General features: G+C 35.9%; 1 protein-coding gene across 2 annotated transcripts in view; it reads right to left on the reverse strand.

Moving 5' to 3' along the window:
- Nucleotides 1–325: 325 nt before the first annotated feature.
- Nucleotides 326–14,124, reverse strand: part of LOC124802746 (mitogen-activated protein kinase 15-like) — a 202,165-nt gene continuing 188,366 nt past the window's right edge. For both annotated transcript variants that reach the window (XM_047263729.1, XM_047263730.1), the window contains one exon: nucleotides 326–1,405. In XM_047263729.1, the coding sequence (XP_047119685.1) occupies nucleotides 1,277–1,405 (129 nt within the window). In that variant the 3' untranslated portion in view covers nucleotides 326–1,276. The remainder of the gene's footprint in view (nucleotides 1,406–14,124) is intronic.

Consider the following 14,124-nt stretch of genomic DNA (forward strand, 5'->3'; position numbering starts at 1 on the left):
GTATTTTGTTAATTAATATTTTTTCCATCCACTCTTCTGATATTAATAATGAAAGAAAGCTGTGTAATTTATAGTTCTTTGCTTTACTTTTCACGTGAAAAGTGTGTCAAGAATGTTTCACACAGAATATGTGAAAATTAAAAACAATGTTGACCAGAAACTTTTGCAAAATGTATCCCAAGTTACTTTTTTTGGGTCATGTATGGCATAAACCTTGTTTCAGTTTATTTTTTATTTATATATCATACATGTATACAGTAATATATCAAAACAATTTCATTTTAAAACTTGTAAATTATTATACAAACTATTATTAAAGATATGCTAAACATTCAATTTATTTCAGACTCGTAGAACTTCTTCAGTCAAAAGTGAGACCACTTGAGGTATTATGATATGCATAATACTGTAAGGAAACAAATGTATTGCTCACTGTTGTCCATTACACTGCAACATTTCTTTTAAAAGAAATATACAGGACATGTATTCTGGTGTATAAAATTTACTGTGAAAGAAAGTTTGTTATTGATGTAAAAACATTGCAGCTTCATCAGGAAGCAACAATATTTCCATATAATGTTCCCAAGAACTGAACTGAATGAGTGTGATGAGAACAGTGGTAAAAATCCATATTATCAGATGTACTCCACTGATAATCAGTTTGTACTTCTTTATGATTGGACAAAGATACGTAGGGAATGTGAAACATGAGCTACATACAATTCTCATCATTTACAAATTATGAAAAAGATAGAAATGATCAAATGTGACATCAAAAGAGAATTCAGAAAAAATACAATAAAATTATATATATCAAAATCTCTTAATGCAATAATGAAAACGCTACTCACTCCAAACTGTAAATGCTATAAAATAAATTAGTTTCTAAAATATAGGAAGCTTGTACTAATTTTTCTAGGAATTTATATGTCAAAGTCAACAAGAAACAGTTTTGGGAGAAATTAAAAATATTCTTCGGACAGTTCATCATTAGACATATGACTTCCTAATTTCACAGTTATTTGTCAGAATATCTGAAAAGCTACAGTAGAAACAGCATTTCAGTACTTTTTCACTGTAAAATTTCCTTCAAAAAGACCACTGATTTTAACAAATAGAACTAAATAATTACAAATTGCAAAGCCACACATTATAGCAAAGCTTGCTGTCAAAATGACACACACAGATGCTGCTACAACTAAGAACACATCATCTGAGTTACTTCTCTGGTGACCATACCGCTGAAGTGAAATGACTTCTGGTACAGTGTTACAGTTTAATGCTCATGTTGTATTGTCTTCTGTTGCACATTGTGCTGGACCTTTCTCTGAAGGGAAACATGTATCTTTGAGCTTGAGATGGGTACCAAGTCCACAGTCTGGATGCAGTGATTGTTTGAGGTTCCCTAGAGAAAATATCGTAGTTACAATTTGATCTATAATATATACAAACAAATGTAAGATGTATTGTTTGAGATAACTATTTCACCAACAAAATTTAAGAAAGACATTCCAACTCTTAGCACTGACATAAGAAGTAAAGGAATAATGAAACAGAATGCACTTCATACAATCAAAAGCACACAAACACCAACAAAGGCAATGCTGTAGATACAGTGCCACCATCTACAATATGCACAATCTGCATTTCAATAACATGTGCAATCACAATGTGACAGTTTGAGAGACTAAAATGAGCCATCATGGTTTCCAATATGATCAAGTAATTGGGGCAGCCAATACCCACACAAGTCAATGCGGGAGATTTAAATCTTCACAGGTGTGCCCATCTAATCTATCTCAATGCTACAGTAAAATAAAAATGTAAATTGATATAGTCTGTAAAACCAGCAGTAGTCCACTGACATTTTCACCATGAATTTAAATAGAGTTTCAGGTTTTCTTCCTTGTACAGTCACAATCAAAAGTATCATTTGGTCACAACTAGCTTGAATCAAACTGTGGATAGACCTCCTCTCCAGCCAGATTCATTAATAAATGTGAACATCTCATTACTTCTAACAATGCAATGGGTGCTGTCTTTGTGTATTAAAATACCTCACAGCCCTTCCAATTAGCAAGTTAAAAGACAACTAAAAAGAATTTTAATTAATAACTAAAAAGAATTTTATTCCCTAATGAGTTCATTCTCTTTATGAAAAGTACTTTGTAAGTATGACAAGTTTTAGGTAATTCATAAGTGATCTAATGATTAAAAATATTTATAGCACCATCATTCATTTACTAACAAATGTAAAATGCCTTAAAATGTGAAATTTATTGTTATACACAAATCTTTAGCTTTTAATTTGCAAACTAACATACAAGGTGTGACTATAATAAAATGATGGGACAATTGCTGTAAAACACTTCCTTTCAAAAACATACATAAATAATTATTGTCACCATCAATATACACACCTTTTCTATCCCTACAACGATCCATGTGAATTTTTCACTAATGGAAACAGTGCTGGAAGTCTTCCCCTGTGAGCTCTTTGATGATATGTGCCAGTTTTTCTTTCACTGCTTCAACGGACTGAAATCTTGTTCCTTTCCTTTTAATGCTGATTTGACTTGGAGAATTAAAAAAAAAACACACATGGTGCTACATCAGGTGAATGAGGTGGGTGGTCCAACACTGGGATGTTGTACACATCTTAACAGACAATACAGTATGAGTCAGTGCACTGTCTTGCAGCAGAACACATGATTTGTTCTTCCAGAATTTGAATCACTTTTTTCCTTATTTTCTCACAAAGCTGAACAAGAACCTCAAGGTAGTAATGTTGATTAATAGTTTGACTTCAGGAACTGAGTGAAAATACACAATTCCATGAATATCAATAAAAGCAATCATCATCGCTTTGAATCTTGATTTGATCATTTGAACTTTCTCTGCTCTTGTGAAGTTGGGCTCTTCCATTGCATAGATTGGTGCTTATTTTCTAGATCATAAGAACAAAACCAAGATTTGTCACATGTTATCACCCTTTCTAAGAAATTAGGATCATTTTCAATGGTATTCAAAGTGTCAGTACAAACGTTTTCACAAGCTGCTTTTTGTTTGATTGTGAAAATTTTTGGTACCAGTTTTGCACACACTTTTCTCACTTAAATTAGTTACGTAGAATTTGCCTTATGCATTCTTTGTCATTGCCTACAGTTTCAGCCATCAATTAGATTCTTAAATATGTTGTTGTTGTGGTCTTCAGTCCTGAGACTGGTTTGATGCAGCTCTCCATGCTACTCTATCCTGTGCAAGCTTTTTCATCTCCCAGTACCTACTGCAACCTACATCCTTCTGAATATGCTTAGTGCATTCATCTCTTGGTCTCCCTCTACGATTTTTACCCTCCACGCTGCCCTCCAATACTAAATTGGTGATCCCTTGATGCCTCAGAACATGTCCTACCAACCGATCCCTTCTTCTGGTCAAGTTGTGCCACAAACTTCTCTTCTCCCCAATCCTATTCAATACTTCCTCATTAGTTATGTGATCTAACCATCTAATCTTCGGCATTCTTCTGTAGCACCACATTTCGAAAGCTTCTATTCTCTTCTTGTCCAAACTATTTATCATCCATGTTTCACTTCCATACATGGCTACACTCCATACGAATACTTTCAGAAATGACTTCCTGACACTTAAATCAATACTGGATGTTAACAAATTTCTCTTCTTCAGAAACGCTTTCCTTACTTAAATATGGCCGGACAAAATCAACTTATATACTTTTTTAAATATTTTCTCCCATTTTTGATATTGAAGGGCATCCTCGACACGAGTCATCTTCAATATATTTTTGGACACATTGGAAATGCCTGAACTGCTCAGAAACTCACATACATGAAAAACAGTCTTTGCCATACATTTCTTCCAGTACAAGATAGGTTTCAGTAGCAGTTTTTCCCAGTTTTATGTGAAACTTCAAAACAATTTGTTGCTCTATTATTACACTCATCATTTTTCCAGCAAAACAAAATAACATCTCTTACACAAATGAGGGCCATGGCCACACTGATTTGTCTACCGCATCAGAAATGCCAAATTAGACTGAGAAGGTTTCATACTTCACAGCTATTTGTTCTTTATCTTTGGTGCGTGTGTACTTACTCTGTGAGAGCATCAGTGCCGTTATTTTATAGCCACATCTCGTATTCAGAAGAATAATCTGTATGATGTCCTGAAACTGCATTATTTCTAGAGATTGTATTTGACAATGGCTCTGAGCACTATGGGACTTAACTTCTGAGGTCATCAGCCCCTAGAACTTAGAACTACTTAAACCTAACTAACCTAAGAACATCACACACATCCATGCCTCAGGCAGGATTCGAACCTCTGACCATAGCGGTCGCGCGGTTCCAGACTGTAGCACCTAGAACCGTTCGGCCACTCTGGCTGGCATATTTCATAATTAATAAATATTATTATTGTTATTATTATTATTATTATCATTGTTTTTATGAGAGACAGAATTGCTGGCCAGTACTTACATTTAGAACATGAATAACACATAAAAGTAGATACCTTATACTCACTTTTGGAACTATTAGTTCTACATTTCGGGAGACAGACATGAAGGATGAAGTATCAGAGTGTAGAATGGAAAATATAGTACACTCATAAGAAAAGTAAGTGTATTTTTTACCTAAAAACTACAATCACTTGATTTGCTCCTTGCCCTCACTGTGTTTGGTGATGGTTCAGTATAGGGTTTCAAGTTTCAGTATGCATTCTAAAGCATTACACAAGATAAATGGCAGATGTAATCATCTCAGCTCTGAATATTTAGAATTGTAATACTAAAAATAATAATTTTATTCCTTACTAGCTAATGCTTGGCAAACATTGCAATGCCTCTTTAAGCTATTTTGTAATTTATTGGGAATAGATATACATAAACGAAGCAGGCACTTATATATGTAGAAAATAAATAAAACAATGATTCCTTCATCATTGCATTATATGTGACTAAGTTGATTCAAGTGCTTTGGGGCATACAATATTTTTGGTCTTTCCAACTTGTACAAAAACAAATAAATATTTTGGTTCTCCCACTTGTGGCCATACAACATATAACTGACCATGTAAAAATCATCGATTTTCCAGATTAAATCCACACATTTGAAGTGATTGTCCTTGTGCTTTGTTGATGGGCACTGAGAATGCTAGGCAAATAGGAACTGTAGTCTTTTGAAATGGAATGGCATGTTGACGGGAATCGTAGGAATACGTAGAATCAGCACATCTTCTCTATCTGACTTTCCATTCACAAGTGGCACGCCAAGAATGTTGACATTAAGCCTCATTCCACTGAATGGTGGGTTAATTTTGCACAAAAAGAATTATTAGTGTCCCAATCTGAGTGACAATGTATGTGGTGAGACATCAGAAAAATTCAAAAACTCAATTGGACAGTTTAAAATATAATCCACATTCACATCACTGTCAGTCAATTAATAGGAGACAGACTCTTCTGAAATTTGTTCATGGGTGGTATAGCTGACTGCATTGACGATTTTTGTAATTTGTGGCAATTTTTCGGAAAACTTCCTCAATTAACTGTTCAATTGAGAAAAAAATTACACAAAAGTTTAATGGAAATGAAATATATTTTGCGACAGCATTATCTAGAACTTTTCTATTACCAATGTCCAAGAGCTGTTTTGAAAATATGACTGGCACATTCTGCTTAGACGTATCCACATAATGGTCTTACATGTGAGTTTATGGACATCCCCGTCACCAAAGATGTGATGCCTTAAGGCAAGCATTGAATCCAACAGCTAGTGTTGATTGTGGTATGAGTGATAGAGGAGTCTGTTGGAAGCCACCTGCTAATAAAATGACAGCTCCACCAAACAGCAGTGTATTTCCTCATAAATCTCACAGAGTTTGATTACACACTTCAACCAATTTCTTATGGGCCATAGTGCAGTCATCCAAGACAATTAATACACAAATGTTGAATACTTTCACAATGCCAGATTGTTTATAAATATTAAATTTTGAGCCTCCCCAAAACGTATACTCAAAAGCAGCTTGAACACCAAATGCAATGTCCAACCACCATCCAATAATGTAGCTGCAATACCTGATGACACAAGAGACAATTCCATTTTGAGAGTGTATTTTAGCTAACAGCAAACTGATGAGGGTATAATAGTCCTTAGCCTGTGCTAGCCAGTAAAAATAGTGGATAGATCAGCTGATCAGGTCAATGACCTTCCTATTGTTATTGGTTTAAAGTTAATATACATTGCGATGTGGTGCGTTTCGCCTGCGTGAGCAAAATATTTGTTTCTTGGCTTAGCATTGCTCCATGGAAAGCGAAGAAAAGTAATAAAATCGGAATGTAACTGGACTTTGTTACGAGACAGGATAATGAGAGGACATGTAGGAAGTGTGTGCAATGAAACAGTCATTGTTTGCCACCATATTGTATAATTTGTGTTCTTCTGAAATTCACAAGCATTATGTAATGTTAATGTGGAGTTTAGTAATGGTCATAATACAGTCTGTTGAATTTCAAAGGTAATTGCACATATTTAATTTTGATCAAAGGTTTCTGTAATGAACTATTATGTACTACAAGCTTGTACAGGACTTTGAACATTCGGTGGACGATGTTCGCTGTAGAACCTGCTTCAATAACACCATCAAAAGCACAGAGAAAGTTTTCTGTGCTAAAAAGAACTCATTTCACTCACAGACAATCATCGAATGACCAAATGTGAATGGCAGTGTTCCAATTCGAGAAGATCCTATAGAAGTTTTCTTTCTCTTACATTTCAAGAATTTTACAGGCAACCATCAGAGTTGGCAGCTGCTTCTCCACCATGCGAGTAGCTTATCTATGTGTACAAAATTATGTACGCTGTGGGAGAAGTCGACGCCGTTTGGGTTATAGTCCTTCACAGAGATACAAACAGACACTACACACACTAGTTTAATAACAATGAGTTTAATATTACCAAATTCAAAAACATTAATTTCTTCTTTTGAGCAGTAATATTATAAAAATGGCTAAAACGTGACAGGACCTACAAGGAGTGAAACATAGACACTGTCAACTATTTCAGGCCAAACACAAATTAATACATGATGATTCAGTTGCATGTATTTAGTGTATATATTGTGATTTGTTGTGATAAATGCATATTTTATGTTTTTATGAACTTCATTCAGTTGTACTCCGCAGTAAAGGCAAGCACAAGAATGACATGATAACTCATTGCACACATTAGTCTGGTCTTTGTATGTAATGACTAGGTTAGGAATATTTGTAGCTTTAGTCATTATATGTTTTATTACATGCAGAGTGATATGTGTTTTTTTATGTATTCACAAATGTGGAGAGATATTCTGGGGTACAGAATCTGATGTGTATTTTAGTGGGGTAAAGCTAAATTGCACCAAGAGTAAAGTAATTAAAAGAATAGTGAACAAGTGATCTCTTATAGTTAATACCAGATCACAGATTAAAATGCAAAGGGAACAGGAAGCAAATGTGCAACCCAGTGGTAATGAACAAAACCTAGGGCAAACGGTAGATGCTGACCAAGGAGAATCCAAGGATCCTATGGTTGAGCTCTTAAATCAAATGAAACTTTTGATGAATACCGTAACTAGTTTAGCTGCCGAACAGAATCACATGTCTGCTATTCAAATGACTATGTCTGCTATGCAAGTGAATATTTCAACAACAGTTGAAAATTTAGCTTCAGAATAGTCTCGCATATCTGCTCCCCAAGTGAATATTTCAACAACAGTTGAAAATTTAGCTCTGAAACAGTCTTGCATATCTGCTATGCAAGTGAATATTTCAACAACAGTTGAGAATTTAGCTTCAGAACAGTCCAACATGTCTGCTACTCAGACGAAACTGTTTGCTGAACTAGCGAATATGTCAGCTGCGCAGGTGGATATTTCTGCAAATGTAGGAACCATAGCTGTGGAACAGGCAAATATAGTGGCTAAAGTAACAAATCTGACCACCACTGTGAGAAATTTAGTTCCAGAACAGGCAGAGTTAGCCGAGAAAGTAAAGGGTATAACCAATAAACGAATGGAACAAAAGTTCCAAGAAAAAACCCAGCAGTTTAAGCAACAATTAGATGACTGGGCAGTGGATAAGGAACAGCAGGAGATATTGTCTGTTAATAAAGGAATCAAGGAAGCAGTAGAGAATACAGTGAGTGAAGGCCTACCATTATATCGCCAAATAGATCAAGCGTTGAAGGAAGTCTGCAAGCAGATAGGAACCAAGTTCCAAAGATAAAAAGGAGAAGTTACACAGAATTTGCAAACGTGCACTCAAAGGATTGAAGAACTGCAGGAGGCGGCTACAGAAGAAAGAAAGGAAGCCAGCCCAGAGTGGAGATCTAAAGGTAGAAATCAGGGCTCAATATATAATTATGGAGCTGATAAGCAGTACCCAGATACAAGCCCAAATGAACATATGTATGGAAGTAAGTCACCTACGAATGATTATACCAGATCTATCATGGAAGAGAAAATGTTAAACCGTAGGCAATTCCAAATATTTTTTGTAGAAAAGAAGACTTTAAATCCTGTCATATTTATCAGGTGATCAAGAGGCAGTCAGGAGGGATTGAAGAAGGAAGTACATAACCCGGAACCCTTCTCTTACTGAAATGCAAAGTTAAGGAGATACTCAAAAAAATATTTGAATAAAGCAAGATATTGAGATCAACCAATAGATCACCAAAGTGTGATAGTGATCATCAAAGCTCAGCTTCTGATGGAGATCAGGGAAAAACTGCTGCATGTTTCAAAAGATAATGAGGAATAATTCATGTCTGCAGTGGATTCAATCAATTTGCTACAAACAAAGAGGATGAAATAATTACAATAAATCCTGTCAAATGGAAAATAGGCAGAGAGCTTATAACTATAATAACAGAAGAATGAATGGAAGACAAATGGATAATTTTAATTGAACCAACACGAATAATACCCTTTTTCAGACATGTCCGAAAGAACAGATACCATTGGTAATCTTGCAGCTCTCGAAGAATGAAATTACGATGAAATCCAGACCATTAGATCCTTTACAGGCACTGATAAATATCAATGAGGGCAGTTGAAAATGTGTGCCCTGACCGGGACTCAAACCCAGGATCTCCTGCTTACATGGCAGATGCTCCATCCGACTGACCCATTGAGGACACAGAGGACAGTACGACTGCAGGGACTTATCTCTGGCGTGCTCCCCATGAGACCCACATTTCCAACTTCCTGTCCACACTCTACATTTGTAGTGCCCCTTCTCACTATTCTCATTACTCGCGGCAGTCAATCTACCGATTCCCGTAAGGGTTTGAGCAATGTGAGTGCACCCGTACTGAAGAAGATCATTGGCTGGTAAGCTCAGTTGGATAGAGCGTCAGCCATGAAGAAAGCAGGAGATCCTGGGTTCAAGTCCCAGTGAAGGCACACATTTTCAACTGCCACCATTGATATTTATCAATGCCTGTAAGCAGCTAATGGTCTGTATTTCATTGTAATTTCATTCTTCGAGAGCTGCAAGGTGTGTCCAAAAGAACAGATACCGTCTTCATATAAATAAGGCTTACTGGCCAATGATCCTCTTCAGTGCAGATGCACTCACATTGCTCAAACTCTTATGGGAATTGGTAGGCTGACTGCCATGAGTATAGTGTGTGGACAGTAAGTTGGAAATGTGGATATTACGAGGAGCATGCCAGAAATAAATCCCTGCAGTCACACTATCCTCTGTGTCCTTGATGGTTCAGTCAGGCAGAATGTCTGCCATGTAAGCAAGAGATCCTGGGTTCGAGTCCCAGTCGGGGCAAACATTTTCAACTGTCCCCATTGATATTTATCAACGCCTGTAAGTAGCTAATGGTCTGGATTTCATTGTAATTTCAATATGAATAAAGGTCACAACAATGGAACAAACTGTATGGAACAGCAGAAGAAATTATGAGCAGGACAGAAACAGACAGAGGCGATTTGAAAGTAAGTAAAATCCTGTATATAATGATGTAGAAATCAAGGACAAAGTAATCAAATCAGAGTAATCTTGGATACCAGAACTTCGATAAATGTGATCTCCAACAATTTATTTAAATGGCTATCCCATATGACAGAGTTATCGACATTGCCGATACAAAACTGTAAGATCATTGGAGGCTTAGGTACCCGCTTGCAACCACTCCGGATACATACTTTGCTAGATGGAAGAATAGGAAATACAGCGATAAGATGTGTGTTCCTAGTAATTCAAAGGTGAGCACTAAGATGAACAACACTGGGATGCCGACTGTGAGTTTGGAAACTCAAAATGTGCCACAGTGTCTTACTGTTGCTGATGTATCGACGAGATTGAAATTGTATAATTTCACCTATGCATACATCCACATTATTAACTCTGAGTACTGCCACATCGCTACCTTGTCCATATATTTGCATATGTTCTTTACTGGTTTTATCAAACTGCAATATTCCACATTTATATATGCTTTAAATGTTTTTGATAACAAAGGTGAATATGATAAAATCAATATGTTGTCAGCTTTGGTATTGGCATTTCTCATTTTGATTGGAGCTGTGCAATCTCCATCACAGCATCAGTTTTGAAGATAGCCAGTATCACCAGTGTCAGTTTCGTGAATCAGTTCTTTCATATACTTTTTCATGCATGTGTGATGATTGCTGGTTCATAGCACCACATGTTTGGTGACAATATCGAACAACAATCAATCCCCTTCATAATCTGGTATTTCTCCAATAATTACATCATCAATTTGAGCTGAATGTATTTTTGTTTGCAACAGGCAGATCTTTCTTTTGCCACTCCACGGCATACATCCAGCATTGAATTTCACAATAAATGTGATGCTTCACAATTAAATCCATCAATTTAGTGAGTTTTGGTTTGAAAAGGTGAGCAGTAAAATCATGTCAATCATCTTGTCCCAGGCTGGATGCATGTGAATGTGATGGATAAGCTGGGACATCCACATGAACACACTTATATGATGGCATCTTGTGCACATTCGTACATGTGTCATTGACCGCCAGTGAATGTCAACGGAAATATCACCATTTGTCCAATGTCACTCATGTTTCCAACATTCGAATCATGCCTTATAAATGAGTGTATTCCTCAGAATGCAAAGATTTTTGATTTAATCAAAAGAAGAGGAGACATTCAGATTCAGTTGAAAGCATACATGTCCATCATGTATTGATGAAACAACTGACAGCATTGCAGTATATGATTAGTTTCATTTTGATGTATCATTCTGCAATATGAATGAAAATTCAATACTGATACTTTTTTATTAAGTTTATCAGCTGTAAGAAGGACTAAGAGGGAAGAAGCAATTAGAAAAATGTGAATCAGATGAAAGAATAGCGTTTTGGTTTTATATGTTGAAACATGTGCAAGTAATGATGAATGCACTTATCTGTAGTTGGGTTAGTTTGCATAATAATAAAGTGGTATACGTCCTCTCCCTCCCAAAAAATTATGGGCTACTGTGACACATCATAAAATTGATGTGTTTCAGTGACATGTACAGTTGTGCTATTATACTGCTGTACAATTACATCATATGCATCACATTGTTCTCCATTCATAACAATAGTTAATTCATTGATGGTAGGTGTGTTGTAGTGTTTAGCATGCTGTGTAATTAGTGTTTCATCAGTTCTTATATGGGTTGTATAATTATCTGCTGGCATATGTTCAACTGCCGTTTTGAACAATTTTGTCAGGGACTGAGTCAGTGCAAAAGAATTTGCAAAGTAGATAATATATTATGTTTGGTGTCTGGAATCGTGCCACACTGCTGATGAACTTGCATATCATTATTGCACAAGAAGTAAATTTTTAGAAATTTATGTTCAACACTGGGAGCAAGACGACTTGATCCTTTGTGATAACATATTTACACTTGAATGTTCAAAGTTGTCATATATTGGTCTTTGAATAATTTGTTGGCTCCAAACAGTATCATTGGAGTGCCAAATTGGATTTGCAAATCTGTTACATAAAATGTCTGGAATCAGTAGGGTTGTGTGAAAGCATTGACGGAAGAGGATCAGGTGGCATACGCAAAGTCAGAATTTTAGTTTTGCAATTTCTGCAGCACATTCAAGGAGCTTCAGGGTATAAGTTTCATGCACCACAATATCCATGTGGCTGATGTCTAAACTTGGATGGAAGCTGTCGATCGAGATTGTTTAGCACAGAAATGTTCTGCGTCCACCTTAACTGTTTGTTGCTGTTCTGATTCCAACGCACATTGTCAAGTAGCTCCTAAGTGATCAGCTACATTTATAGCTGTGCATTTCACTTCTGATTCAAAGCAAGCAATCGATCAGCTATGAATTGGTCTTCCAGTTCTGATGCGGTTGAATAAGTAATCTGTAAATAATCTGATTCATTCTTTCTTCGTAATCCACCCTTCCTTGAGAAGCATGTGATTGGTTTCTCTTTCGTGCTTGGTTGGTAGACCTACCAACTGATGCTCATTTACGAGGCATAATTATTTTCCTGGTACAAAGTTTCAGTTAGCGGAAAAAAAAAGAAAAAAAATGCAGACACATAAATCAGCGATTAATTTTTGAGACCATATGTTCTGAACAAACAGATAAACATAAGGATTAAATTATCTCAGGATTATCACTACACCTTAAACCATTACATTTGTTTAACATGTGCTGGAAGCAAAAAGATGTCCCACGAAACCGGAAGAAGAAAAAGTAATGTCATTATATAAGAGACGGGAAAAAGATATATGTGAAAACTACAGAGTGATAAGCTCACTGGACACAGTATATAAGCTTTATGCAAGAATTTTAAACACAGATCTGAAAACAATAGTAGAATGTTTAGTGGAAGAACAGATTAGATTTACAAAGGGACGATCAACAACTAATGCACTTTTTGTTGTACGATAGTTATTAAAAAGCAGAATAAGTTTAAACAAAGAGACATATTTTCCTTCATCAAAAACGCACGCGTGTGTGTGTGTGTGTGTGTGTGTGTGTGTGTGTGTGTGTCTGTCACCTATTTTTGATGAAGGTTCTACTGTCCGAAAGCTTTATCTGTGACAGTCCTTTTGTTGTGCCTAACTGCAACTCAGCATCTCCACTACATGGCGAGTAGCAACTTTCCTTTTCATAATATTGTTACACAAATTTTTTCAAGAGAAAATAAATTACACAAAGGAATTTATGAACTAAATAAAATATGTATGGAGTATCATATGAAAATATCTTACAGTAAATCTAAGTCAATGGCACAGCGTGGGAAAAATATTTGGTGGGATCTAAGATAGTAGTTAATGGAAACAAACTGATCAAGTAAAATATTTTAACTACACATGAACATGAAGCAGATATGTAGATTAAACTAAATAGATTTGGAAGTATCTATGGAACAATTAATATAGCTTTAAACCACAAAACACAGAAAGAAACACGACTTAAGTTTTATAAAACAGTCACACTGCCAGCCCTATTATATGAAAGTAAATTGCAAAGTATTGAATAGGAAGCAAGAAAAACAAATACAAGGAATAGAAATGAGATTTCTTAGAGTGGTGAAGGGATGTAAAAGAATAGATAAAATACAAAAGAAGATATTCAAAAGGAGTTGAAAATTTGGAGTGTGAAAGAAAAACTGGATGTAAACAGAAATGGAATAAATGTCTACAAAGAATGGATTCAAAGAGAACACTCCCAAGTAAAGAGCTCTAAACCAAAAGTGAAACGAGATCCTTGCAGGCCGAGAAAAAGAATGGAACCATTACAGACCACAAATGGCCTAACATGTAAAGTGCAGATGAGGAGGATTAACTTATTCACACAATCTCAAAAGCAATACATTTTCAGAACATTGTACAACATCATTTGTTTAAAGTTTGCAGTAATGGAAATAATATGACAAAATCAGGCAGGAAACTATTCTAGCTATAACACACGCGCGCGCATGCGCGCGCCCACACACACACACACAATGGAGGTAAACATTTTGTGTGTGTGTGTGTGTGTTTGTTTGTTTACTCCAGTCAGAAGAAGAGTGAAAGTTTGAAAGGTAGTGACAGTTTCTTATTTTTA

Source organism: Schistocerca piceifrons, chromosome 6, assembly GCF_021461385.2.
Source record: "Schistocerca piceifrons isolate TAMUIC-IGC-003096 chromosome 6, iqSchPice1.1, whole genome shotgun sequence".
In the NCBI taxonomy this organism is placed as follows: Eukaryota; Metazoa; Arthropoda; class Insecta; order Orthoptera; family Acrididae; genus Schistocerca; species Schistocerca piceifrons.